We start from the raw sequence: 26,496 nt of genomic DNA, 5'->3' as shown, positions 1-26,496 counted from the left end.
AACTTGTCTCTTCACACCTGGTGTTTTAAATTTGCCACATACAATATTTCATGATGATGTTATGCAGCCTCTCTTATACCCGGGGCTATATGGATGATAAGCTTTGTTGTGTATGACTATGTCCGGTATCTTTGAACGTAAATAATAAATGGGCATACCACTTAACAAATGTTTTCGACATGAAATTTTATAGCAGATCTATCAGTACACCTTTTATACCATTACAATTACCGTGGTTACGGATTGAAATAAACAAATATTACGCGAGTTATCAAAATACGGGGCAAATATTCCGTAATTTACGAAAAGGATTTTAACAGCACGTGTACATCAGTTATTGCTAAGATGCTGAACATAAAACTACTGGATAACCATTTATATGAAAAATTAATGTATTTTCCCGGATATGATTCGTTATGCATCAGCGATTGTATACAACTCTAAGATAAACAGGGCGTCCATTCGGTGATTTGAGTGGTCAGGAATTTGTTATCCGCCCATCCCCTACGCTTATATATATTGCGTATGATTCTCAAATCGACAGCAGGGGGACGTGGTATCGAGTGAACAATGGTACTCTTTAGCATGTGGGTGCTTGTGGTCTTGCTGGCCGGTGTAACTACCGTGACGGCGGAGAAAGATAACGCCACCATGAGTGACGAAGCCAAACGCATGGTCGGCCAGACCATCAACATGGGCTCAATGATGAACCTGACCAATATCCAGCTAACACTTGGGGGACTGCCTCTGAACATGACCGGCTTCACACTCACGTTTAACGATGCGGTACGTATGCTTAGTTTTGCATGTTTGTGTCTTTGTTTGTTGTTTAAGGTCACACTCAGCAATATCCCAGCTATATGACGGCGGTCTGTGAATAATCCGGGTCTGGGCCAGACAATTCAGTGATTGACATAATGAGCATCGACCAAGTCAGCGAGCCTGACCACTTGATCCCGTTAGTCACCTGTTACGACAATCACAGTCGCCTTTCACGACAAAAGGCTTAGTCGTCAGCGACATGGAGCTGATCAAACAATATTCTTATCAAGCGTCTCAAATAATAATCGAGACGACAAATAATGTTTGTAAGCCTCTGTTCCTTTGTGCATGGATGGGTTAGTATTTAAGATACCTAAATAATTATCATCACGGCAAAGATAGATACCACAAATGCGAATATCGTAAATATCTTCGTAATATCGCTCTCAAGATAATTGCGTTTATCATAAGAAATGGTTAAACTTAACTTTCTACAACTTATGTCATCAGCATCTCGCGTCTCTCTCCTCTCTCTCTCCCTTCTCTCTCTCTCCTCTCTCACCTTTCTCTCTCTCCTCACTCCTTTCTCTCTCTTTCTCCCCTCTCTCTCCTCTCCTCTCCCTTCTCTTTCTCCCCTCTCTCGCTCTCTCTCCCTCTCTCTCTCTCTCTGTCTCCCCCTCTCCCCCCCCCCCCCCCTCTCTGTCTCTGTACTTACTATTTCATATTCAATCGATCAGGAGTACATCTTACATGCAATTGTCTTTGCAGTTAATACTCGACAGCATACTCCGGGGAAGATCGATTATGGACCTGCTATACATAGCAGGCAGATTGGCAGACATCGAAGGAATGATTGCGAACGCCCTCAACCTTCCTCCCGTAAGTTAACATGTGATGCTTCTGTTCTCAAAGGTGTAGTCATATAAGTCCGAATTATTGCCGATACGATGTAAAATGTTAACTCACTCTCTCAAAGAAGACGTCCAATATATGTCATGTTTCATCAGTAAACGCCCCCATTAGTGCTAGTCTACCTTTTTAAGTGAAGTAGCATATTCACTAACGTACTCATACATTATTCCTCAAGAAACAGCAAGATATCAACAACTGTTATGCAAATTAAATGTATTTTGATTTTGAATACTTTCGCACCCTTTTCGACACACACATTTTGTTCCAATCCACATACAGCAGCAGTCAGGCGTTGCTTCTTGCAACATTTTCTAATTTCATTATTGCTTCAATACACAAGAAACATATGCATCGTTTAGGGACGATAGCCAAGTAGTTAAAGCGTTCTCTCGTCATGTCGGGTTCGATGTGCCACAATGGTACAATATGTCAATCCTATTTATTGTAACTTACTCACTTTTAATAACGCTGATCATCTGACTTAGGGAGCGACCATTTGATTTCTATGGGGGGGGGGGGGGGGGGGGGGCGGAAGTTGTTTTCTCAGCAAACTATTTTTTTCTGAAGCCATTTCTAACAAACTATTTTTTTGTAACATACAGCTGAACAAACTATTCATTTCAGATGGTAATTTTGCAATTTTATTATAGAGTAAAATATGCAATCATATTTCAGCAAATGCAGCCTGTGGTGTATTATAACATGAACAGCTATAGAACACCCGTTATAATAGTCTTTTTCATTCCCTGACATAAATACAGTAGTCCTGTTTGTAGCCTGGTGGAGGACGCGGTAATAGCTGTTTCTTTAGTCCCGGCCCGTATCGGTGGTATACTTCCAAGCCATCGTAACTGTACCAACCTTTGCCTGGCACACACACACATCCCACGAAATGACCCCCATTGCCATACACTAAAGCAAATAGTGTATATACTCGTTCATTCATCTGGATAACATTGGGGTATCTGGTGAGAGGACAATTGTCTATCTCTATGTACACTACTGGTGGGGAATCAATGGTGAACAGTCTTGAAGAGAATGTTCGGACACCAGAACAATTCTCATTGGAGTCTTTACCCTGAAACAGGCATGGTCGAGGATCATGTTCATTGGCAATCCATGAATTTAACTTCTCCTGAAGAGTAGTGTGTTGACCCTCCTCCCACGACAAAGAGATGTCAGTACTTGTTCTGTGAATGACTGGATTCTCACAGTCATCTTTTGCACTACATTCTGATGAAAATTCAGTGGTGACGAGAGGTTTCATCTTAGAAAATACTCTCTCCTGTTGTCCACCATAGCAGTTCCAATGTCGTGAGTCTTCGGAAAATTCATCAAACTGTTGTAGCCAGCATATTTTTCCATCAGCGTAGTGTTTCTCTTTAAACAGTGTGTGAACTTCCAGCAATTTAAGCGCAAATGGTTCTATAATTCTCTGAAAATTTCTCAAGATGTCTCTTCTGAATGTGAACAAAATGTGGAAAAAATATAAAATGTTGTCAATAGGACAGGTGTTCGTCAGTCGGATGTCATCTTCTAAGCTGTAACCTCCCCATGGAACTGGATCTGGTATGCGCTTTACACGTTTATCAATTTTCACGTGCCCCTTTGTCAAACACTGTAGTTGTTCCATTAACTTCATATACAGAAATAGCAACAAATAAGATTAAAGTAATAGTGATGTTGCGCCGAAAATTTCTACGTTTATAATGCTGGAATAATTCTTTAATTTAATAGATAAATGTTGCAATGACATGCAAAATTATATCTGGAAACAAACTATTCATTTTTCTCACAGTAGTAAACATTCTATTTATTTTACTGATTATCTCCAACAAACTATTCATTTGTAAATACTTCCGCCCCCCCCCCCCCCCCCCCCCATAGAAATCAAATGGTCGCTCCCTTAGTACACACAAACACCTCACCACCCCACACACCAACCACTCTAACACTTCACAAGCACCACCTCATCACCTACACACAGAAAACCCCCACACAGATACATGTAGTCACACAGTCACACACACACACACACACACACACACACACACACACACCATTTTACCCTATGACCCTTTGCTTCCAAATATCCTCTCTTGACAATTTCAGACTAGCGTCGCAATTGAAAGTATATTCGACCCTGCGGACGATATTCCTCTTGATCGTTCCGACGTTGATGCCATCATCCAAGATCTGAATGACGATCCCACAATCCTTGACTTTCTGAGAAATTCGTCTTTTCCGGCAAGAAGGAAACGGAAGGCTCTAGTAGATTCAAAATGGCCTGGCACCGTGATTCCTTACCAGATTACATCCGACTTCGACTCATGTAGGTATCTTTTTGCTGAAATTATTTCATCTCCGTGGGTTTAACAATCTCATTAAAATCAGATATTAGTTCTCGCTACCGCTTAACAAAGATCTGAGGACATCCCATTAGGGGTCACGTCAGAACGACCTTTCATCCGACCAATCAGAGCGTCGCTTACCAGATCATGAAAGTGACAGTCGAAATGTGATTTCTAAACTTGCAACCTCGAAAACTTTAACACTGGGTATTTCGAACGATAGTTACGGGCTTGACGACTGAATCAATACAATCTAGACCATCTATTAGCCATTCCAGAATGTGTTTTTGTTCAGGTTTCAGATTTTTTATCGAGAATTTGTCAAAATATGTTGTCGCGTAGTCGCCAATTTGAAATTAGTGCCGTAAAGCACGAGTGAGCTGCCTTCTGATTGGCTAATGTGAACTTCTTGTCAGAGATTTCATTGGTCGGTCAAAGTACGCGCAATGTCGGTCTGACGTGACCCGTAATGGGATGTCCTCAGATCTTTGTTTAGCGGTAGCGATAACTAAGATCTGAATTTAATGAGATTGTGGGTTTAACAGCAGTCAATGCTGGTCTTCAGAGGCGATTAAATGATCGGTGCTCCGACTCGGTGACTGTTTGATAGCCTATCAACAGATCCCGATTGCGTGGATCATTGCTCATAACATTGGTCATTGGCAAGAACACGTTTACGAGCCGCCGTCATAAAGCTGGAATATTGCTGAGTGTGGCGTTAAACAATAAATAAACACATAGATGTATACAATACAATCCTCTGTAGCTTTATTAAGAACATGTTTAGAAGGACACACGCTCGGGCAAATTGATACTTTTCTTGAGTCCTCCGAACACCATTACTGTTTGGATTCCGTAGAACTGGTTACCAGTCAAATATGCTTACCCATAGAGTCGTCTAAAATAGATGAGATGGTCACGTTTGAAGCTTTGTTTGTTTGTTGTGTAACGCCGCACTAACACAAATTACAGCTATATGACGGCGGTCTGTAAATAATCGAGTCTGGACCAGACAATTCAGTGATTGACATCATGAATATCAATCCACGCAAATGGGACCGATGACATGCATCAACCAAGTCAGCGAGCCTGACAACCCGATCCCATTAGTCGCCTTTTACGACAGGCATAGTCGCCTTTTACGGCAAGCATGTGTTGCTGAAGACCTATTCTACCTATTCTAGATATACGTGTATCTCATTATAAATATACGTGTATCTCATTATAAATATACTTGTATCTCATTATAAATATGCGTGTATCTCATTATAAATATACGTGTATCTCAACATGCCGGTTATAATTGTCAAGAAAGGGCTTCCTTTGACAAATGAACATTCTTGAAAAACATTTGTATTTACGTTAATGAAGATTTGGAAATAATGTTACCCATTTTATTAACTTGATTGACCGATTGAGTCAACATCACGGTCAATCGGGTTTATGGAAAATTATGATAAGGTTGAAACACTAATAAACAGATTTAAGAAGAAAGAAACATCAATAAATAGAATTAATCGGGTATCTAGTATTATAACACATGCATGTACTTACTGGTATCTGGTTCATAACACATGAAATAGTTTGTTTTTTAAATCAAGCCAGTGGGACTGTTCAGGCGAAAATTGTGCACTTTGGGTTAAGAGAACCAATAATGGCACACGTCTACATTGAACCATTCCAAACATTTCTGGATGATGATCCAAAGCAGCGCCCCCTGGTAGTGACGAAAATTGGCCACCAACATGTCTGAACTCAATAAAATCAATGATTATCTGTACTAAAAATATCATAAATATCATAAAATGACAAAAAGAGGGATTGAAATTATATGAATAGAAAATCAGTGATTTCACCAGGTGTTCGCGAAAAGGGTAATCATGTCCTGCCCTACCGGTAGGACCCACCACTCACACAATTTGCTTAAAAGATTCAGTGTTTGTTTGTTGCTGATGCAGCACGAAAGTACTCGCGCCATACAAAATGATGGACCAGACAATCCAGTGACACGATAAGTTATTTACTGATCTTTAGTTGGAACTAACAACGACTTGTTAATTTTGCTGCTTATAATTAAATTATAATTGATAAATGCTACTGAGCTTAGGATGAAACTCTGGTGCCTTCAGTCACCATAAGAAACATCGACCCAGAAAATACTCAATCTGGATTATCTGCCGAATCAGAGTCCATTCTTGTGCCTGACCAAGTGTTGTCATTTGGGTATCTACATATCAAGACATGTCCCCGACCAATCCCGGTCTGCAGGATTCGGTAATGTGGGAAAGACTCGTTTTAGTGCTGATCAAATGTCATTCAATGCCCCTTAGACTTAATTTTGTCCTCTAAGATCTGGTATTTTTAACAAGATCCGATTCTTTTGTCTTGTTGTGTGTACAGTATAAATTTAAACGAAGGTCGTGTTGTCTACACAAGTCATAGAATCGGAATATCTGCCATATGGACGACAGACCTTGCTTTAAATGAATGAATTGTCAGTACCAAAACTAAAACGTTTGGTAAAACCCAATTTAATTTAATTGAACAAATGATACTGATATTTTGAACAAATATTCTACAATTTTTCATAATGAAGTCATTCTGGCGGCTTTTCGCCACCACTATGATAAGCAGCGTCATTGCAATTACTCCTGATAGTACAGATTGACATCAGTAGAGATTTCAGCCATGTTGGCGGCCATCTTGGCTTTTCTACCACCAGGGGACGCTGCTGAGCTAGATCCATATGCAGAAATGTTCGGAATGGTTCAATGTATATTTGTGTTGTTATAATTCTGTTATGTAACCGCTCCAGATAACATGCCAAAAGATTTTAAAAAAATGATATTTCTCAAGAGAATGGCAGAAAATGGACGTTACTATCCCCAACCTTGTTCAAATTGTCGCCACAATTTCTATAAGTGTATCTAGTTAACAAGGTAGAATGTATGCACGCAGTATGTAGCTGAAACACTCAAGAAACATTGGGGCGACATTGGACCCTATCTAAATTCCCCCCAAAATATACTTTAATGCTACGTACAATGTCTCCAAGATTGTTTGCAAGAACTTTATTGAATCCAACAGTGGCTTTCCTAACCCTGTGGATGTACTTAACATGTATTTGGGGTCCAAAACTTTTTATCTGAGGCTGTAAGGTAAAACCTTATATTTACAAGAAACGAGAATATGGCTCCCGTACATATGATATCAGATATATGACTTTTTTGTTTGTTCTTTAACGCAACACGGAGCTATAAAACTTTATGAACGACAACCTGTAAGTAATCGAGTCTGAACCAGACAAACCAGTGATTGTTATTTGATAGAATAGGTCAGACATTAATTAGTAACAATTATCTGCGGAAACAGATTTCATTGGGCGTTAAAGTCAGAATAGTGATGTAAATTTAAAATGAATGGATCGCTGAAAATCAGGAACGTCCCACTTGGCTGAGGACCCGTGAAGATCCGGGGTAGAACAGGTCTTCAGCAACCGATGCTTGCCGTAAAAGGCGACTATGCTTGTCGTAAAAGGCGACTAAGGGGATCGGGTGGCCAGGATCGCTGACTTTGTTGATGCATGTCATCGATCCCAATTGCGTGGATCGATGTTCATGATATCAATCACTGGATTATCTGGTCCAGACTCGATTATTTACAGACCGCCGTCATATAGCTGGAATATTGCTGAGTGCGGCGTAAAACAACAAACCAACAACCAACAAACCACTTTGCTGAGGTATACAATCACCCAATCAACCAAGTCACATCCCATCTTACGACATGCACAGGTTGCTGTGGGACTATTCTAACCTGGAATACCCATTGGGTTACACATACATAAGTCATTTACTTGTATCTAATTTGCCTAATAACGGTGTTTCAACTCCAGTCCCGGCCAGTAGACAGGCAATATTGGACGGCATCGCCTACTGGGAGGAAGAGACGTGCCTGGACTTTCAAGACGTTGGGGCTGCCGCGGGATCAAAGATCGTGTTCAGACGACTTGTTGGGTAAGTGCCTTGTTGGGTAACTCTTAAAAAATATGTAGGGGGCACGGGTGGCCCAGTCGTCTAAGGCGCCGCGATTCGCTGTGCAGAGTTGCGTCCCCTGGACACGCCCGAAACCTATGATCGTGGGTTCGAATCCCGGTTCGCCCCGATTATGTTTCTAGGTTTGTCAGCACCATACCCGTGCTCGTGGGTTTCACCGAAGTGAAACGTCTGGGACCTGCATCACTTCGGGCTTTCCTCCCACATTAAGCTGACACGCCGTGTGATATAACTGGAATAATGTTACAAGCGGCGTTAAACCCGACTCACTCACTCACTCACTTAAAAAATATGTGTTAATGACTACCTAACCGTCCCTCTTAAAGTGCAGAATTTTATTTCATGGTGCTTCTACAGTGTAACTAGATCTCTGTCACCCTTCGATAGGGATACTTGGTAAAGTTAGGGATACTGGTTATAAAATATAAGTAGTACATTTGGAGAATCACAGGAAAATAGTTGAGTAGCAGATCACTACAACTTTCGCTTTGCCTGTGAAATGAGTGAGTGAGTATAGTTTTACGCCGCTTTTAGCAATATTCCAGCAATATCACGGCGGGGGACACCAGAAATGGGCTTCACACATTGTACCCATGTCGGGAATCGAACCCGGGTCTTCGGCGTGACGAGCGAACGCTTTAACCACTAGGCTTCCCGACCGCCCCGCCTGTGAAACGAGCGATCTAAGAACACGTATTTATCTACTATGAAAACGTATTTACGATCTATGAAAACGTATCTTACTTTTCTTTTTATTGTCCAGATATATACTATCGAAAAAGAGTAAACCTGTATTTCAGGGTTCACCTGGCCGTGGATCTCGGTATTTTTAGTGCATGTGCTCTCAGCACCACATGTTCGGGGTCCAATGCATGAATATGGGGGGCCCAGGCTTGCGACATTAGGCACGCTGCACTTCGTTTCCAGGAGTGTTTATTATATGCTCAGAAACATGAGAAACACAGATGTGAGATTGATTAAAGTCACCCACTGACACCTAAACTTTGAATATTTCTTCCCAGAAAAGAAATGTTATTTTCATGTAACATGCAGTCTACAGTTTTGATAAATTTAATGACTCAAACAGCCATACCTTTCTGGACTCTAAGTTTACATTTTTTGTTTCCATTCTCAATATTGTATGTGTACAGGACTCGTTGATTTTCTGATAAAGCCCGTTTCAAATTTTGGTGTATCTCATCAAGCTGATAAAATATTTTCTGTTTCTGTTTGCAATCCATGGGGATTCCGGGTTAAAAAATGCCCCAAGTAGCATATGCTTCTCGTAAAGGCAGGTAGACAGGGTCGGTGACTGGTTTGATGGAGTGTCATCGTCAGGCAGCGGTGTGGAATAATAGCAAATTGCTAATACAGTAAGCTACGGTTATAACGAACACGCTTATAACGAACTGACGGATATAACGAACTTACTTTTTGGTCCCGACTATTTGCTGTGGTTATGCTGTATATATGCTTATAACGAACTACGGTTATAACGAACTAAAATTAGTAGTCCCTTTGAGTTCGTTATAACCGTACTTTACTGTAATAGCAATCACTGGGGGTTTTTTTCTGATGCAGAGTCGATTATTAAGCAGTCGCTGGAATATTGGTGCCAAGAATCAATACAAATAATCAACTGTATATCGTTAAAAAAGCCATAACTCAATGAATATTAATTTTTCAGTTCAATGTATTACGAAATTACGAGAAGTTCATGTATCATTCGCCAGATTCCATTCACCAATGGAATGGTCATGGCTCTGAAACGTCCATACAGTATTCATCCTGTAGGGGGCACGGGTCACCAGGTTATCTAAGGTGCTGCGATTCGCTGTGCAGAGTTGCCTCCCTTTGGCACGCCAGAAACCTATGATTGTGGGTTCAAATCCCGGTTCGCCCCGATTATGTTTCTAGGTTTATCAGAACCATACCCATGCTCGTAGCTATATAGGTTTCACCAAAGTGGAAAACGTCTGGGACCTGCCTCACTTCGGGCTTTCCTCCCACATTAAGCTGACACGCCGTGATATAACTTGAATACTGTTAAAAGCGGCGTTAAACACAACTCACTCACTCACTCACTCACTATTCATCCTGTACATGGTGGAGCAGGATACGCTCACCTTTTCACGAACACCTGGTATCATCACTATTTGATTTTGATTCATAGACACATGCTTATGATATAGTCGGAATCGTACAAAGGACTCAAAGGACTGCTTTTAATAGAGAATGTTTATGTTTGAGACAATTTTGTTGTTGCTGTTATTTAAAAATCTCCTTCGTTTTTCGCCAACAGGTGTTGGTCCTACCTGGGTATGAAGCCCTATCCTCAGACTGTATCCATCGGTGATGGGTGCAATCAGGTTGGTTCAAGAGAACGTACATTTCATGTTTCAGTTCCGTTGATTTTGTGAAGGCACGGGTTGGGTTGGTTGGTGGTGTTGGCGGTGGAAGGTTTGCTTTTGGAAACAATTCCTAAATTTGTTCCAGTAAATACACTATTTCGTTCAAACAATATAAACCCAAAACGAATATCAGGCTGTGGTCTATACTAACCGTTGTTCAGATGTTGATGTTATGTTAGGCGTATTCACCAATCCATAGTATAGGGTACTACTGGCAATGTCGTCCTGTGCTCCACAATCCGCCGTGCTAATATGCCCACCTTAGATGTACAACAAGTCTTCGATCTTTTCAAATCCCAGGTTCGCCGGAACCATTGCTATGCTTTCCCCAAAGGTTGTGAATGTCTGTATGTAAGTGTGAGACCTGCATCATTTTGGGTCGGCCTCCAACATTAAGCTGACACGTCGTGATGTAACTGAAATTCTGAGCACCGAGACGTTTATAGACAATCGTTCAGTGTTGTCAAGTCGGTCTGTAGCTGAATTAAGCAAAACACAAAAACCGTGGCACGGAGTTTGATCAACACCTTTGGTGCTTGATAAGGCACAGTCAGATTACCCACTGTAGACAGATTTCAACAACAACACATTTGATTGATGTAATGAATACATAGAGGATGAATGAAACACCTATTTATTATAAACTTTTTGTACAATGTAAAACCTTGAAACGTAAATTCTCCCTACTTAACACGCAGAGACGGTTCACCACCCCTTCTATTTGCGACTAAAAAAGTAGTTTCGAAAATGTAATAAAAAAATATTTAGGGTCACGAAAATTCTTTGTCATACATTTCGATATGATTATATACAAAATCACCTTTAACAAAAATATTTTTGAAAACTAGTAGACCGCTGTTGGAAGCGAAAGAATACATGCTGGTCAAGTAACAGAAATGGCGCTTTGCGACTGACGTGTTCAATGAGAAATTAACAGTTTATAACGAAACATTTTCGAGAGAATAACAAACGGCAAGAAGTGATATTAACTTAATAAATGACCACCTGTCATTATTTTGCCCTGTCAATGTGGACCTAACGTAAAAAAGACGTCAACAGTTTGTGTAATGGTCAGACACTTACAATAAAGGGAGACAATTTAAGGGGAGTTAACTCTTGTATGACAATAGTTCCGTCAAAGTGTTATGTTCACTGCAATGAAAACATCACTGTTCTCAACTTCAGAAAACTCAGTCTTTCACACTGAAGTATATTATAAATGGATCCAATTCTTCATTCAGTTCTGTACAATTCATTTATCAGTACACTGAATGTGTGTGTTTAAGAAAGCACTTGTAGCCAGAGAGATTGGCCATGCTCTCGGATTCGTGCCGGAACATCGGAGACCAGACAGAGATATCTACGTGAGCATCAACTGGATCAACGTGCGTCCTGGCCAGCTTCACAAGTTCCTCAGGAGTACCTGGAGGCGCATCATTACACTGGGCGTACCTTATGACTACTCCTCTCTACTGCACTACGATGCGTTCGTGAGTAACATTGAAAAAATAGCTGTATATCCATAGCTGTATCAAACAGTATCTGAAAGCTTCGCTTTATGTCCAGAGTAACCCACATATATCAAGATATTTGTTTTCTTCAAAAATACCTATCTGTATATAAAGGATTTGTCCAACAAGCTGTTATCTGAAAGCTGCCATCGGAGGAGCATTCAGGAATGTAATTCAGATCTGGTCTGATAAGGTTAAATGTTCACAAGGGGGAGGTGAGGTGAAATGGGGTTTAACGTCGCGTCCAAGATTATTGCACTTATCTAGCGACCTGCATGTACGTGTGTGTGGCTGCTTGTACTAGTCCGGCTTGATGCCGATTTATAGTGCTAGCTCACTGAGATACCATGCCGCAGTTTAACATGAATACCCTACTCAGACACAGTATACTGACTCCGAGCCGACCAGTCCTTGTTTTAGCCCCTTAATGCCGAGCGCCAGAGTAACAACAAGTACCATCTTTTAACGTCTTTTGGTATGACGCGGTCGGGGATCGAACCCCGGACCTTCCGCTCTCCGGGCGGACGCTCTACCACTAGACCACGGAGGCGGTCTGTTCACAAGGAGGGGAGGGGTGGAGGGGGGTGGTTCTAATGGTTACACGTTGATTTGGCATTACGAATGTGTCCAATCTGTAATATTGGAAAGAAAAGGACTGACACAATTTCTCATTAATAAGTGCTTGTGATCCAAAAATAATGCTACCATGGATATGGGAAAATATTGATTCATGAAATACCACGTATATTTGTATGTATCATACTGTATATATTGCATTGTAAGTGTAATGTCCAATGGGCTGTCGCCTATATAATTACGGAAAAAAACACACGGCTTGTATTGGAGTTACTTCATACACGACACTCCCAGTAAATGCTACAACATAGTTGTTTCCTTAAGCTGTATTTTGGACCATCTATGGATAAATTGTTGTCATTCTTTACTGTCTAATCATCATAATAATATAACCCTGGGGTTGTTTTAAAAATTATACAACTTCCTTTATACAATTGACAGTTATATGCAGCATAAAATACACTCATATACGGAATACTATTTGACTAATACATACACCTAAACAGATATGGGTATAAACTTTGTGAAAATGTTAGCATTTTCCTTTTAAAGCAATTTTCAAAGTATTTCAAGATTCACACACAAATAATTTTTATTGTGATATTTTTCTCTCAGGAGACAATGTGGATAAAGTCTTTCTTCGTAGGGTATGTCATGGTATCTTTCAATTCACCGTTATATGCACAATATAATTACAAAACTATGTGTTTCATAGTGATATGACGCAAAACAAAACATTGACGATACACACAAAAGTTCACAATGGAAATCAAGAGGCTTCAGCAATAGAGATAATATGCGAACAATCCTTTTTGCATTTTTGTTTTGATGCGTGTACGGTGAACACAGCATCACATGCCATACATTTCCATTGCAGATGTTCAATAGTAATGGACAGAAAACTATCACCGGGAGGCAACCTGACGTTGACAGGACTTTTGGTTTCAGCAAAGCTCTCTCCTTCTACGATGTGAAACTTGCAAACTTGAGATACTGTTCAGGTGTGTTATTTGCATATTTCTGCTGAGGTTTCAAATTGTACTTGTATACGGTAGGATAAGTCTGGGGACGCTTGTTTCTTATTGTCACAGCCTCGACAGCTCCCTGTGCAGTAGAACACTCTTTCACTTACTTTTGTAATTTTATGAAACATTATGTTTCTATATGTATCATAATATTGATGTCTATCTACAAATGCAGCCGAAAACTAATCACGCATTTCCTCAAGAACCTATTCAGTTGAACTGACGTAAGGAAAGTTTACAAGAAACAGTCTCTTATTGATCCTGTCGAGTGGTAAACTGTTAAAGGTGTCGAGCTTCCTGCAATTACAAAAAAATAATAGAGTAAACTACGATTATAACGAACACGCTTATAACGAACTGACGGATATAACGAACTGACTTTTTGGTCCCCACTACTTGCTGAGGTCATGCTGTATATGTACTTATAACGAACTACGGTTATAACGAATTAAAATTAGTAGTCCCCTTGAGTTCGTTATAACCGTAGTTTACATTTAAAAGGGAGATTAGTATCCATTTTGTGGTGCCCTTTTGCTGTATAGACGTTGTAATTAGTATCCTGTGTGAAACTGAGACATAATATATGTGCAATATAATCGTTAACTGCTAGATTGATATTGGTGATACAATTGAAGTTCTGCTTCAACGATAAGAATCAAACTTTTGGTACTCCAAACTGCACTTAGCCTCACCACCTCTAATAATCTTAGGGGGCACGGGTGGCCCAGTCGTCTAAGGCGCCGTGATTCTCTGTGCAGAGTTGCGTCCCTTGGGTACGCCAGAAACCTATGATTGTGGGTTCGATTGTGGGTTTCACTGAAGTGGTAAACGTCTGAGACCTGCATCACTTCAGGCTTTCCTCCCACATTAAGCTGACACGCCGTGATATAACTGGAATACTGTTAAAAGCGGCGTTAAACCCAACTCACTCACTCAGACAAATGTCACCCAAAGCTTTATGTCATTCAATGATTGCATGTGGAGCATAGACGGTCCTACTTGTGCATCACAGAGCGATATGTTTAATAATAATTATTATGCACAGAACCCTATTAGTACAACATCTAACCAAGCAAATGGTGATTGTATTATCATGTTGCTAATGTTTCAGCGGCGATAACATAACTCACTCACTCACACTTATAATTTTAATGTTTTGTGGACACATCAGGCAGTTGTCCACAGGGACTCGAGACGCCCATGTGCTTGAAGGACGGATACAGAAACCCAAAGAACTGCTCCTATTGCAAATGCACAGATGGCTTGACAGGAAGAAACTGCGAGTCGGTGGAGCCAGGAAGGAATGGTAAAACCCGGATCACGATAAAAAAAGACCCGTGAAGATCCGGGGTAGTATAGGTCTTCAGCAACCCATGCTTGCCATAAAAGGCGACTATGCTTGTCGTAAGATGCGACCAACGGGATCGGGTGGTCAGACTTGCTGACTTGGTTGATGCATGTCATCGTATCCGAATTGCGTGGATCGATGCTTATGATGTCGATCACTGGATTGTCTGGTCCAGACTCGATTATTTTCAGACCGCCGGCTTACAGCTGGAATATTGCTGAGTGCGGCGTCAAACAACAAACAAACAAACAAACACGATCAGAAAAATGAAACTAGCATAATTGGTAATATGCATTAATGAGATAGGATAAAGATGGCGCAAAGCGGTTGTGTCTTAGCGTGTTCTAAAGTATGTGAGCACCTCGAACGTTTGCATTTTCGTGTGTGTATTTGGGAATAAGGCTCTTCTCTGTCCAGTACTCGCCCTGGCCTGATACATGACCGATTCCTACAGCAGGGTGCTTGGACATGAGCGATTGTAATGCAGGTGATGTTCGCATTTACCATGTCTCATCACGAAAGTTGTGAGAATTAATTACATGCACCAGTAATAATCCATGACAAACAATCACTCCTGACGTCTCCAGACAGGTCTGAACATCTTCATCGTATGAACGTTTGGTGATTTTATGTGAAGTTTTTATTACTATCTTGACACATTGCTCTATTTGCAGCTGTATGTGGTGCGACATCGCTGGTGGCAAACCCGTCGTGGCAAGTGGTGACATCCCCCGGCTACAACACCACGGGGTATACAGCATTCTCTGAATGCTCTTGGCTTTTAACGGTAACAGCAAATTCTGCAGAAAGAGTTATGGTCTATCAAGATCAAATGCACTCAGTTTAATATCATGAACAAAGGCAAGTGGTGCTCACATCATTGCCAAATATGTTTGGTGGCCCACAAATTCTATGTCTCTACAACCCATACAACAATTTTACTTTCCCTCCATAAATTCATTTAAATTTAAATACAGCAGTATTGTGTTCAATTCTCTCAGCCCTCCCGTCCATCCCTTCTTGTCACAACTGTTATTGTCAACGAATTATTGTAAAATCGTTTCGGAGAGGGCATTCGATTTACAGAATTATTATCCGTGGTCTGTCAGCACCACATCCGTGCTCGGTGGTGCTCGTGTGTCCGCACACGCGGACGACCAGCGTTACTTGACCCGTGAAGATCCCGGGGTAGAATAGGTCTTCAGCAACCCATGCTTGCCGAAGGCAACTAATAGGATCGGGTGGTCAGGCTCGCTGACTTGGTTGATGCACGTCATCGATCCCAATTGCGTGGATCGATGCTCATGATGTCAATCACTGGATTGTCTGGTCCACATTCGATTATTTACAGACCGCCGTCATATAGCTGGAATATTGCTGAGTGCGGCGTTAAACAACAAACCAACCAACAAACAAGCGTTACTTTGAGTTTGGCCATGAGTTCAATCAGGACACAAAACTTCCACAACACAGTATTTCATGATCACTTCCTATAAACAAGATAAATGTGTAAATATATTACCAGTCTCCTTTATCTGCCGAAACAGGCAAATAGCGTAAAATTGTATTGATTTATCACTATAAAGTAGTAACGACACCAGTTGTCCTGCCCTACCGCCAGAACCCGCCACTCACACAATTGGCTCAACAAAGTAAATGTATGTTGCCTGACGTCGCACTGCAATACCCTTGCAATGAGACGGCGGCCGGTAAACAAACCAAGCAATCAGATGATGGACCAGAAGCCTGTAAGAATTATGTTTTGACACAATATAATCATGATTCATCTAGGCACCCAACAACACTACCATAGCGATGCGCTTCAGTGGACCATTTGAATTCCCTTGTCAAAGTCCTTGCATGGACTTTGTGGAAGTGAGGTTTACTGATCTGGCCAGAACAGGGCCGAGGTTTGTATGTCTTTTAGGATTTCTCATGATTTTAACTATGATTTTGGTTTTCGTCTGGAGTATTTTAACGATAACTTCTATAAAGTATCAAACTTCAACAAATGAAACAATAAAGATACAGACAATATGTTTAGTCACAATGAATCATTAAACTTTATTAACTGGTATCCAATATATTAATGTAGAAGAACTCTGTTAGGACATTAGGTTTTGAGGGGCTGTCGGGTAGCCTAGTGGTTAAAGCGTTCGCTCGTCACGCCGAAGACCCGGGTTCGATTCCCGACATGGGTACAATGTGTGAAGCCCATTTCTGGTGTCCCCCGCCGTGATATTGCTGGAATATTGCTAAAGGCGGCGTAAAACCATACACACTCACACTCATTAGGTTTTGAACCAATCAAGCTAACCGGATATATGGTAGACATATTTAGGAAAAGAGTTTTAAAGGATTTAATACATATGGCACTGTTCACTTCACCAGATATTGCTGCGCCACGCGTCCCCTGCAGTACTTCCGGTCCCATGGGAACGAGGCTCTACTCCTGTTCAGGGCCAACTCTAGTTTGAGTCGGCAGGGATTTGCTCTCGAGTACAGAACGGGTTAGTGAACATCACAAATGCAACGTTTCTCATATCCGTTTCTTTTAGAAGACTGTGTTTTAGTAAACTCACCTCTATACCTCTTTCTGGCCAATTTGGCGGAATGTAGGCACGGGTGGTCAAGTAGTCATATGCGCCGCAATACGCTGCGCAGCATTGCGCCCCTTACCTGTGTCAGGATCCGCATATCGTGGATTTTAGTGGAGAATGATCTTGGGTTGTCGACCATAATGTTTCCCTACGTGTATAGTGATAATCGTCCATTGCCTGTGTTACTTTGAGGTTTCCTTAACATTAAGCTACACCTAACACTTCGTGATACAAAGGAAAATACTGTTCAAAATGGCATTAAGCCCAGTCTCATTCCCTCAGTGAAAATATAAGGGGTAATTCATAACCTAATTGTAACGATTGATTGTCGGTATGCACCGAAATTTAGCTTCATAATTCTACCCCAACGGGTATTCCAAATAGAGTTCACTTCCAAATGTTATTCTATACAAGAAAATTGTAATCATAATAACCGAGACCGTCCTTTTGACTTTTGAAGTCCGAATTATTCTGAAAACTTCTTCGTTTGCTGTGGACGACGGTTAAACCAGTACAATGAGTGGGTTAGTGAGTTGGGTTTAACGCCGCTTTCAACAGTATTCCAGTGATATCACGGCATGTCAGCTTAATGTGGGAGGAAAGCCCGAAGTGATGCAGGTCTCAGACGTTTACCACTTCGGTGAAACCCACGAGCACGGGTATGGTGCTGACAAACCTGGAAACATAACCGGGATTCGAACCCACAATCATAGGTTTCTTGCGTGCCCAAGGGACGCGACTCTGCACAGCGAATCGCGGCGCCTAATACGACTGGGCTACCCGTGACCCCTAAACCAGTACAGAGAAAGCATACATCAAAATCATAGCGATTACTAAACAAAATCATATTCGAGAACATAGCGACAATATTTATAGGACCACGTGACTACATCATATGGATAACTGGATACAATCACGTTTGAGACGCCGTATTACTATTTAATTCATATATTAAGATATCACAAATTTTAGTCCATTAGTTCCAGGACATAACCAATTTATCCCTTACAAAGCTGACACTAAGGTTGTCTACAAAAATGTCTAAAGACAAGTAACATTTCAGCCATTATATCAAAAGTATCCTCCGTACAACACTGCTGAGTGAGTAAGTGAGTGAGTTAAAATTTAACGTCGCATTGGCGTTATTTCAGCCATATAGCGACGATACCAAGTTAATATAGTCACAATTTAATTATTTGTGAAAAGTTATATTTAAAAACAATTTATGAAACATATTTAAGCATACTATATTTACAAACAGTTTATGAAACATATTTGAGCATAACAATATCATGTATACAGTTTTCAAACACGGGCTATAGGCCACCAGTAACCAAAGCTATGCCACCTCGCTGGGGATCATAGGGACTTACAGTACCTCTGCTTCCTGCATCAGTGCTACCCTGCATCATAATCCAATTTTAAACAGTATACTTTCTTATGCCCGGGAGTTTAGTTTAGCCAGTAAGGTATTGTTAGCCATTTTGACATATGGTGCTTATTTTATTGACGTTGCAATCAAAATCTCAGTATTTGGTTTGTTCTTCGTAATAACCGTCTGTAAGTGTTATTGCTACATTAAAAGAGAAATATAAACTTAGTACCCGATAATATTATTAAACAAAACAAAATTATAGACTTTATATGAGGTCAACGCCTATTATAATGGACCCGAGAAAAGCAATATTGACCGACGACGAAGTTCTATGTACAGACTATAATTGTTGTATTATATAATCTGCTTTCGTCTCTTAATTATAAAAATGCAAAGATATCCGCCATATTCATTGACTCAGAAGCGGTTACACGTCATACGACAGAAACGCATGTAGACTCAAGTCACGTCTTATAATTTACGGTACTGCCAATCAGATGTCTTCGTTTGTTGGAACCTCCTATAGTTTGTGTAGGTAACATAGTTTGTTAAGTTGAATCTGCTTTTGTCTCGTTAGTGTGTATAAGACAATAAAGAGATCGTCCAAAGACTTCGGCCTCGGTCCATATTGTTTTTTTCCGGGTCTATAAGAACGTCGGTGAGGTGAGGCGAAAGAGGGTTTAACGTCGCGTCCAGGATTATTGCATTGTTATAGCGACGTGCATGCACGTGTGAGTGTGTGTGAGAAAAATGTACTAGTTTTTATACCAAATCATATCAGTAAATAAAAACATGTGATATGGATGAATAATCATGACATCAATAATTATTTGGCAGTATTTGATATTACAAATTCGATTTTGAATTCGTATTGGATTATTGATAATTATAAAAAGATAATGAATAACTGATAAAATAGCATGTCATACTGATGTGGCTAATATGTATGGTGTTCACAAACAGAACCCTGTGGTGGATGTTCCGGTGGCGACTCAGTACAGCCGTGTTTGGTGACGCAGAGAGTCATGTGTCCGGGCGTCTTCAGTGGCAACTGCAACTTCTGGGGCTTCGGTCGCTGCACAACGTAAGTTGACATCTGACGTATATATAGAACCTCCTTAATCTGGAAACCCCACTGTCGGGCCGTTACTGGCCCTGATTACTAAGAAAGACGAAACTTTGTATTTTTACATTATGTATCATCATGTAAATCACAAACTCGTTCAGAGACCGTGAATCTAACTGATGCACGTCATAAAGCGTGTATTGTTTTGACCAAAACAACGGATCAAGTCGCCCAAGGCATTGCAAAAGAGCTTGAAGATGTTGTTTGTCGTCCTTTGGTCGAGCAAGGATCGACTGTGGGTTGGAATCCCGGATTTGATCAGACAATTGTCTTGCTTTTGTTATTCAAGTACTCATTGGCATGATTAAACGAGGGCTTCTTTGTCACTCCCTCACTCATGAATGACCTGTGAAGATCTGGGGTTGAATAGGTCTTCAGCAACCCATGATTGCCGTAAAAGGCGACTATGCTTGTCGTAAAAGGCGACTAACGGGATCGGGTGGTCAGGCTCGCTGACTTGGTTGATGCACGTCATCGTATTCCAATTGTGTGGATCGATGCTCATGATGTCGATCACTGGACTGTCTGGTCCAGACTCGATTTTTTTACAGACCGCTGTCATATAGCTGGAATATTGCTGAGTGCGGCGTTAAGCAAAAGACCAAAACCAAAACTAAAACTCATTAATGATTGTTATGCAATGTGACTGATGATCTGCAATATTTGTTCCACAGTCGTAGACAGAATACATGCTACCGGCTAGCACAGACCTGCTGCGAGGGCTACAGACTCGTCAACAACACGTGTTACCGTCAGTAACCTTCTTGCAAACGTTGTATAAAATCTCATAAAAATCAGATCTTAGTTCTCGCTACCGCTAAACAAAGATCTGAGGACATCCCATTACGGGTCACGCCAGAACGACCTTTGGTTAATTTTGACCGACCAATGAAATGACTTGACAAGAAATCGACATAAGCCAATCAGAGGGCAGCTTTCTCGAGCTTTACGACACTGGTTTCAAACCGTTCGACGACCTTCGAAACATATTTTGACGTATTCTCGGTTAAAAATGTTAAAACTGATATAAGAAGAACGTTCTGGAATGGCTTATAGATGGCCTATATTGTACGGATATAATCATAAAATCCGTAGCTGTAAATATATGTAAATATGTAAAGCTGTTAAATATTTCGTGGTTGCATGATCAGAAAACACATTCCGAATGTCAGTTTCATGATCTGGTAAGCGACGCTCTGTTTGGTCGGATGAAAGGTCGTTCTGACGTGACCCGTAATGGGATGTCCTCAGATCTTTGTTAAGCGATAGCGAGAACTAGGATCTGATTTTATTGTCGTTTTTAAGATCCCAAGTTCATTCATGAACACGTGATTTGTAATGCCGATTGTTTTGGTAGGTTATTTTATACTTACCCAGCGCCATTGTAATAAAAAATGAAGAAAACCGTTTTTATGATAGAACATGTGACGATATTTACAATGCATGCAGTGCTATCGGAATGTTCTCAGCAATACACGAATGTGAACTCTAATGTCAGTTTTCTTTAAGTGACCAATCAGCTGTGAAGATCGCTAAAGTACAAGTGTTCCTACATGTATATTGGAAAGTCACTTGGCTTGATTTTTCAGTCCTACAGAGAATTATTATATTGATTTGAACGCCGAAACGCGCCAGGTCACTGGCTCCTTAGATCAGGGTACTTCACTGAAACAGCTGATTTCTTCTGGCATGGACAGGTTATTATTTTGTGCGATTTTCGCAATAATTATCGGTAACGTGTGAAAAGTACCATTCATCATAACATTTTAGAACTCTGCAAATATATTGATCCTTCAGCGATAGCCAAGTTCTATTGCCTAGCATAGGGTTGAGTTACAAATCACGTGTTGGTAGTAACATAAAGTTTACTAAATAAATCCGGACTAGTTTCTTTTGTTGTTTAACGGTGCATATTTAAGCTGTGGCGGTCTATAGATCATGAGTCTGGACCAGACAATGCAGTGATTGACATCATGGAAACTGAGCGAAACAATTGGGAAACGATGACGTGCAAAACAAACAAGTCACCGAGTCTGACAACCCGATCCATTTAATTTCTTAGGTCTCTTGGACCTATATTCTTACCTCGAATATCCACGGTTAGGTGACGCCGTTGCCGAAGGCCAACTGTCGGGGTTTTAATGTTAATGTTCTATCCTTTTAAGGTACCTTGTCTGACTGGGCGGCTTGGTCCGCCTGCAGCACTACTTGTGGTGGGTGTGGCACGAGGACCAGGACAAGGACCTGTATTCGTCCCCCTTGCAGGTACATGAGAATCATACTTACCGTATATTTACAAAAGAAACTAATGTTGGGCGCAACTGTAAATCGATTAATAAATTAAATATCTAACGAAGGGCGATGAAAACAAAATATCAAAATATGTTATTAGAAAGGATTTAATTATAATTTTAGTCTACCATTTCAAATAGTCTATATGCAAATAGTCTGGTCAGTTGTGAGTATGTGCCCAACAGCACTGTGTCAGTGAATTGGACGCTGTTGTGAGCAATTTTGTGTGCCACGCCGTGCATATTAACAGGCATATTCAGATATGTGTAGATGTATTTTAGTAATATGAGTCACCTGCTATCGTTCTATCTGTATTACAGCGAGTCGTTAACCGAGACGGAGAGATGCAACACTCAGATCTGCTCGGGGACGACCGTGACAAGGGTCTGCTCCGCCAGCTTCAACTGCGGGTGGTGGTTCATCAGAAGACAGTGTGTCAGGTGAGATACACACCGCATTTCGAGTAAACCATGAACTCATCTTAAGGCTTCCCATGTTCCCTTCTGTGTGGTTCCTCATCTCTCACCGGCCCTGAATTTTGTTCAAACGTGAAATACAGTAAACTACGGTTATAACGAACTCAAAGGGACACCTAATTTTAGTTCGTTGTAGCCGTAGTTCGTTATATGCATATATACAACATTACTACAGCAAAAAGGTCGTTATATCCGTCAGTTCGTTATAAGCGTGTTCGTTATAAACGTAGTTTACTGTAATATCGTTTTCTTATATCAATTCACTTACGGTTTGAGACTGACCCAGGGAAATTTACGTTTTTGATCTGATTGGTGCAAGATTACAGACTCCAAGAGATCACCAAACTTCCCCCAAGCTTCTAAATTACAGGATACTTTAAATGAAATAGAACATCAAATTGACAAACACAGCAACATATTTAGCAAGGAGAGAGTATTCGGCGTCACGCCAGTCATCACTTGTTGTAAACAAGAGGGTTAATTGGTTGGGAGTTCAATTTCATGCACTGAGGATCTGCCATCGTGTGGAGAGCTTCGCGAACGAGCTATTGCCGCGAGGAGCTTGACAATATACGGCAGGCGATACCTTGAGTTTGCCTAGTTGCAAATTGATATTCATGGTTGAAATGTGTTCGAATAGTTCCTTAACAAGAAGACTTTCACATTCCCTGTATAGGCCATGTAGGTAGTTTAGTTTCACGTACAGAGTATGAATAATACTTCAGAATGTAACATACTGTTTTATTTCGGATTACAAAATCTTTATAGTAAAGTACAAATTCTTGTACATTTTTGGCAAAATCGCATGCAGGCTTTGAACCCACACTCTCAGAGCTTGATACATTATGGTGACATGTTTCACTTTACAGTGTTCTAAACTATAAAATATGATACAATATGTTATACACTTTTGTTTTATTTTTCCCAAACGCCCGCTGTCTTTCTGGTTGCGTTTGGAGAACAGAAACACACAAACATATTGATGGTCTAACAGGAAATCCTGAATTTGTTGTCTTTTATTGAGCTATGTTGAAGGACATTGTCATTTATGGTCATCTATGATGAAATACGACTGAGATCGTACATTTTAGAGTATTTTTCAGCAAGTAATGAAACATAAACGTATGTTTATGTATTGTAGTTTCACCGTAAACTGTTGTATTGCTTCTTTGCTGTAACGTGTTGTATCGATGGCTTAATATAATCATTTTTGAAGCTTGATCATGACTTCTTGTATTTGGCTTCACTTTAGAGTCTCGCATTTTGCATCAGTGTTAATTGGTGTTTTGATGATAATATATCAGTTGTTGTGTTGCTTTTTTTCAAAAACATTTTTAATATTCACCGAAACGTGTTGTAGTGTTGTCTCAACGAAACTTAGTGATTCAACAACGTAACTTGTTGCATTGATGCTTCACTGTAACCTGGAGTCATTCTACCCCGTAGCTACACCATACAGTAAACTACGTTTATAACGAACACGCTTATAACGAACTTGCGAATATAACGAACTGTTTTTCCCTGACAGTTGCTGTGTATATGATGTATATATGCTAATAACGAACAACGGTTATAACGAACTAAAATTAGTGGTCCCTTTGAGTATGTTATAACCGTAGTTATATAGTTGTATATAAGTTGTTGTCCCAAGGTACCTTGTTTTAGTGACACTTCGACATTAACAGTTGGAGTAATGCTTCAGCGTAACTTGTTGCAGTAACTTGTTTTATAAGAAGACATACAACTGTATGGATGACAACTTCTGGTTTATTACATTAAGCAAGACCCGCGAAGATCCGGGGAAGATTAGGTCTTCAGCAACCCATGCTTGTCGTAAGAGGCGACTAACGGGATCGGGTGGTCAGGCTCGCTTACTTGATTGATGCATGTCATCGTATTCCATTTGTGTGGATCGATCCTCATGATGTCAATCACTCGATTGTCTGGTTCAGACTTGATAATGTACAGACCGCCAATAGCTGGAATATTGCTGAGTGCGGCGTTAAACAAAAAAACAAAAACAAACAAACATTTAGCAACGTTTCGATGAAGATACTTGCACCATCATCAAACCGAAGTGATCTTTCTTTGTATTGATCCAATATCGTAACTTGTTGTATTCAGATTGTACTGTTACTTGAAGCGATGCTTCACAGTAAGTTGATTTAGTGATACGTCATAGTATAGAGATGGAGTGATGCGTCATCGAAGCTTGTAATGAGTGAGTTAAAATTATTGGTCAGTATTTCAGCCACAAGTTCTACATTTATAATTTATAAAATATTTTGTTATGATGCTTCTCTTTAATATGCTGTGGCTCAATTGACTCTAGAATTGTAGACTGACTATAGTGTTTTCTCGTGCAGGTACTTCACGTGCTACAGACTCAACAGATGCTGCACTGGACGCGTCGAGCAGAATGGCCTCTGCAACTGAAGATACCATTATTGTCTCACAATAAATGATTATGAAGTAAAACGTATTCAACACTTTGTTATTTATTATTGGAAGTGGAGTGATCTTTACAATTATTCATGACGTGCTCATGAGTTTTGCGAACACCAGATGCCATCACCATAACTTTGCAGTAAGACATGTGAATATGTTTTTTCTTTGAGCACTACGTATTTATTACACAGAAGCAGTCTCGTTTTTTAGTTTTTGCACACAAACGTAAACATCATATTTTGGTCAGCCATATTCTGAATTCCATCAGTCATAATATCTCTAGTTTAACATTATGAACTTAAAGTAAATATAACACATCAACGCCTGCAAATAACCATGCGATTATTCGTCAAAACAGATAATTTCTTTTGGCGTAAGTGACAAGAATTGATCACTGAAAATCAGTTATAACACCAGGTGTTGGAGGTATCAAACCAATGTATATATACAGTATATAGTAACCTCATTTGGTCTTCTTACGACCAGTTTTGGATCAGTTCTAACAAAGAAATCCAACAGGGTGTTGATCAGGGTTAGGGTTAGGGTTAGCGTGGACGGTACATGACAGCTTTCCCTGCATAGAGGTGCTTACGCTCGATGACACACGATCACACGGAGCCAAAGATAAAATAAAGACAATTCACGATGTCATTTCAGAAGTAGAACATGCTCATAAACAGTGGGTTCTCAATCCCACCGTCGTCATATTGCTGGAATATTGCTGAGTGCGGCGTTAAACACAAACAAATAACATGCGTATCTGATCACCGTCTGCATGGTGGTGATATACAAATATGTGTCTTAAACAAACAAAAAATTAAAATAAAGCAACGGACTGAACTACATTCAAAATGTATTTCTTCTTCGAAATTGAAAAAAAAATCATATTTAGATCTATGTATAACTATTCAGGGGATTGCCTAAAAGTCGGGCCAAGAAAAGTCGGGCCGGGCCGGGCCAGCGGGTAATACTAAAAATGGATTGCAGAATAATAAAACGAAACGCGCATATCTAGGCAGATCTCAAATGTCCACAAACGTATAGTTTTGCTCATTTAATTGAGTTTGAATAAAAATGCACCTTCAACAATGTAATTAACTGATGATTATGACTACATACCGTGAGTCTCGTAGAAAAGTCAGCGTCTTGACTGTGTATTCTTTGATTAGAATGCTTCTCACCGACCTTAGCGTGTAGGGGTGTGATGTCCTGGGCAGGAAACGACAGT

At 40.4% G+C, this 26,496-nt stretch overlaps 1 protein-coding gene across 1 annotated transcript; it reads left to right on the top strand.

Annotated features, from left to right (window-relative positions):
• Window positions 1–533: 533 nt before the first annotated feature.
• On the top strand, window positions 534–25,302 carry LOC124114480 (zinc metalloproteinase nas-36-like). The gene is made up of 16 exons (XM_046475059.2): window positions 534–786; window positions 1,531–1,641; window positions 3,787–4,006; window positions 7,921–8,041; window positions 10,383–10,449; window positions 11,778–11,981; window positions 13,456–13,579; window positions 14,775–14,909; window positions 15,626–15,738; window positions 16,743–16,861; window positions 17,343–17,461; window positions 19,890–20,010; window positions 20,727–20,803; window positions 22,218–22,317; window positions 22,665–22,784; window positions 25,187–25,302. The coding sequence occupies exons 1-16, from the start codon at window positions 571–573 to the stop codon at window positions 25,254–25,256; spliced, it is 2,037 nt and encodes a 678-aa protein (XP_046331015.2). The 5' UTR covers window positions 534–570; the 3' UTR covers window positions 25,257–25,302.
• The last annotated feature ends 1,194 nt before the right edge of the window (window positions 25,303–26,496 follow it).

This window comes from Haliotis rufescens, unplaced genomic scaffold (assembly GCF_023055435.1).
Source record: "Haliotis rufescens isolate VD_foot unplaced genomic scaffold, xgHalRufe1.0.p SCAF_2, whole genome shotgun sequence".
Classification (NCBI taxonomy): Eukaryota; Metazoa; Mollusca; class Gastropoda; order Lepetellida; family Haliotidae; genus Haliotis; species Haliotis rufescens.
The sequence above is the reverse complement of the archived record's forward strand: the minus strand, read 5'-3'. Positions and strand labels throughout refer to the sequence as shown.

Coding starts and splice junctions, on each gene's coding strand:
- LOC124114480 (XM_046475059.2), top strand. CDS start 571: ATGGTACTCTTTAGCATGTGGGTGCTTGTGGTCTTGCTGGCCGGTGTA. Junction 4,007..7,920: donor TACATCCGACTTCGACTCAT/GTAGGTATCTTT, acceptor TTTCAACTCCAG/TCCCGGCCAGTAGACAGGCA. Junction 11,982..13,455: donor TACTGCACTACGATGCGTTC/GTGAGTAACATT, acceptor TTTCCATTGCAG/ATGTTCAATAGTAATGGACA.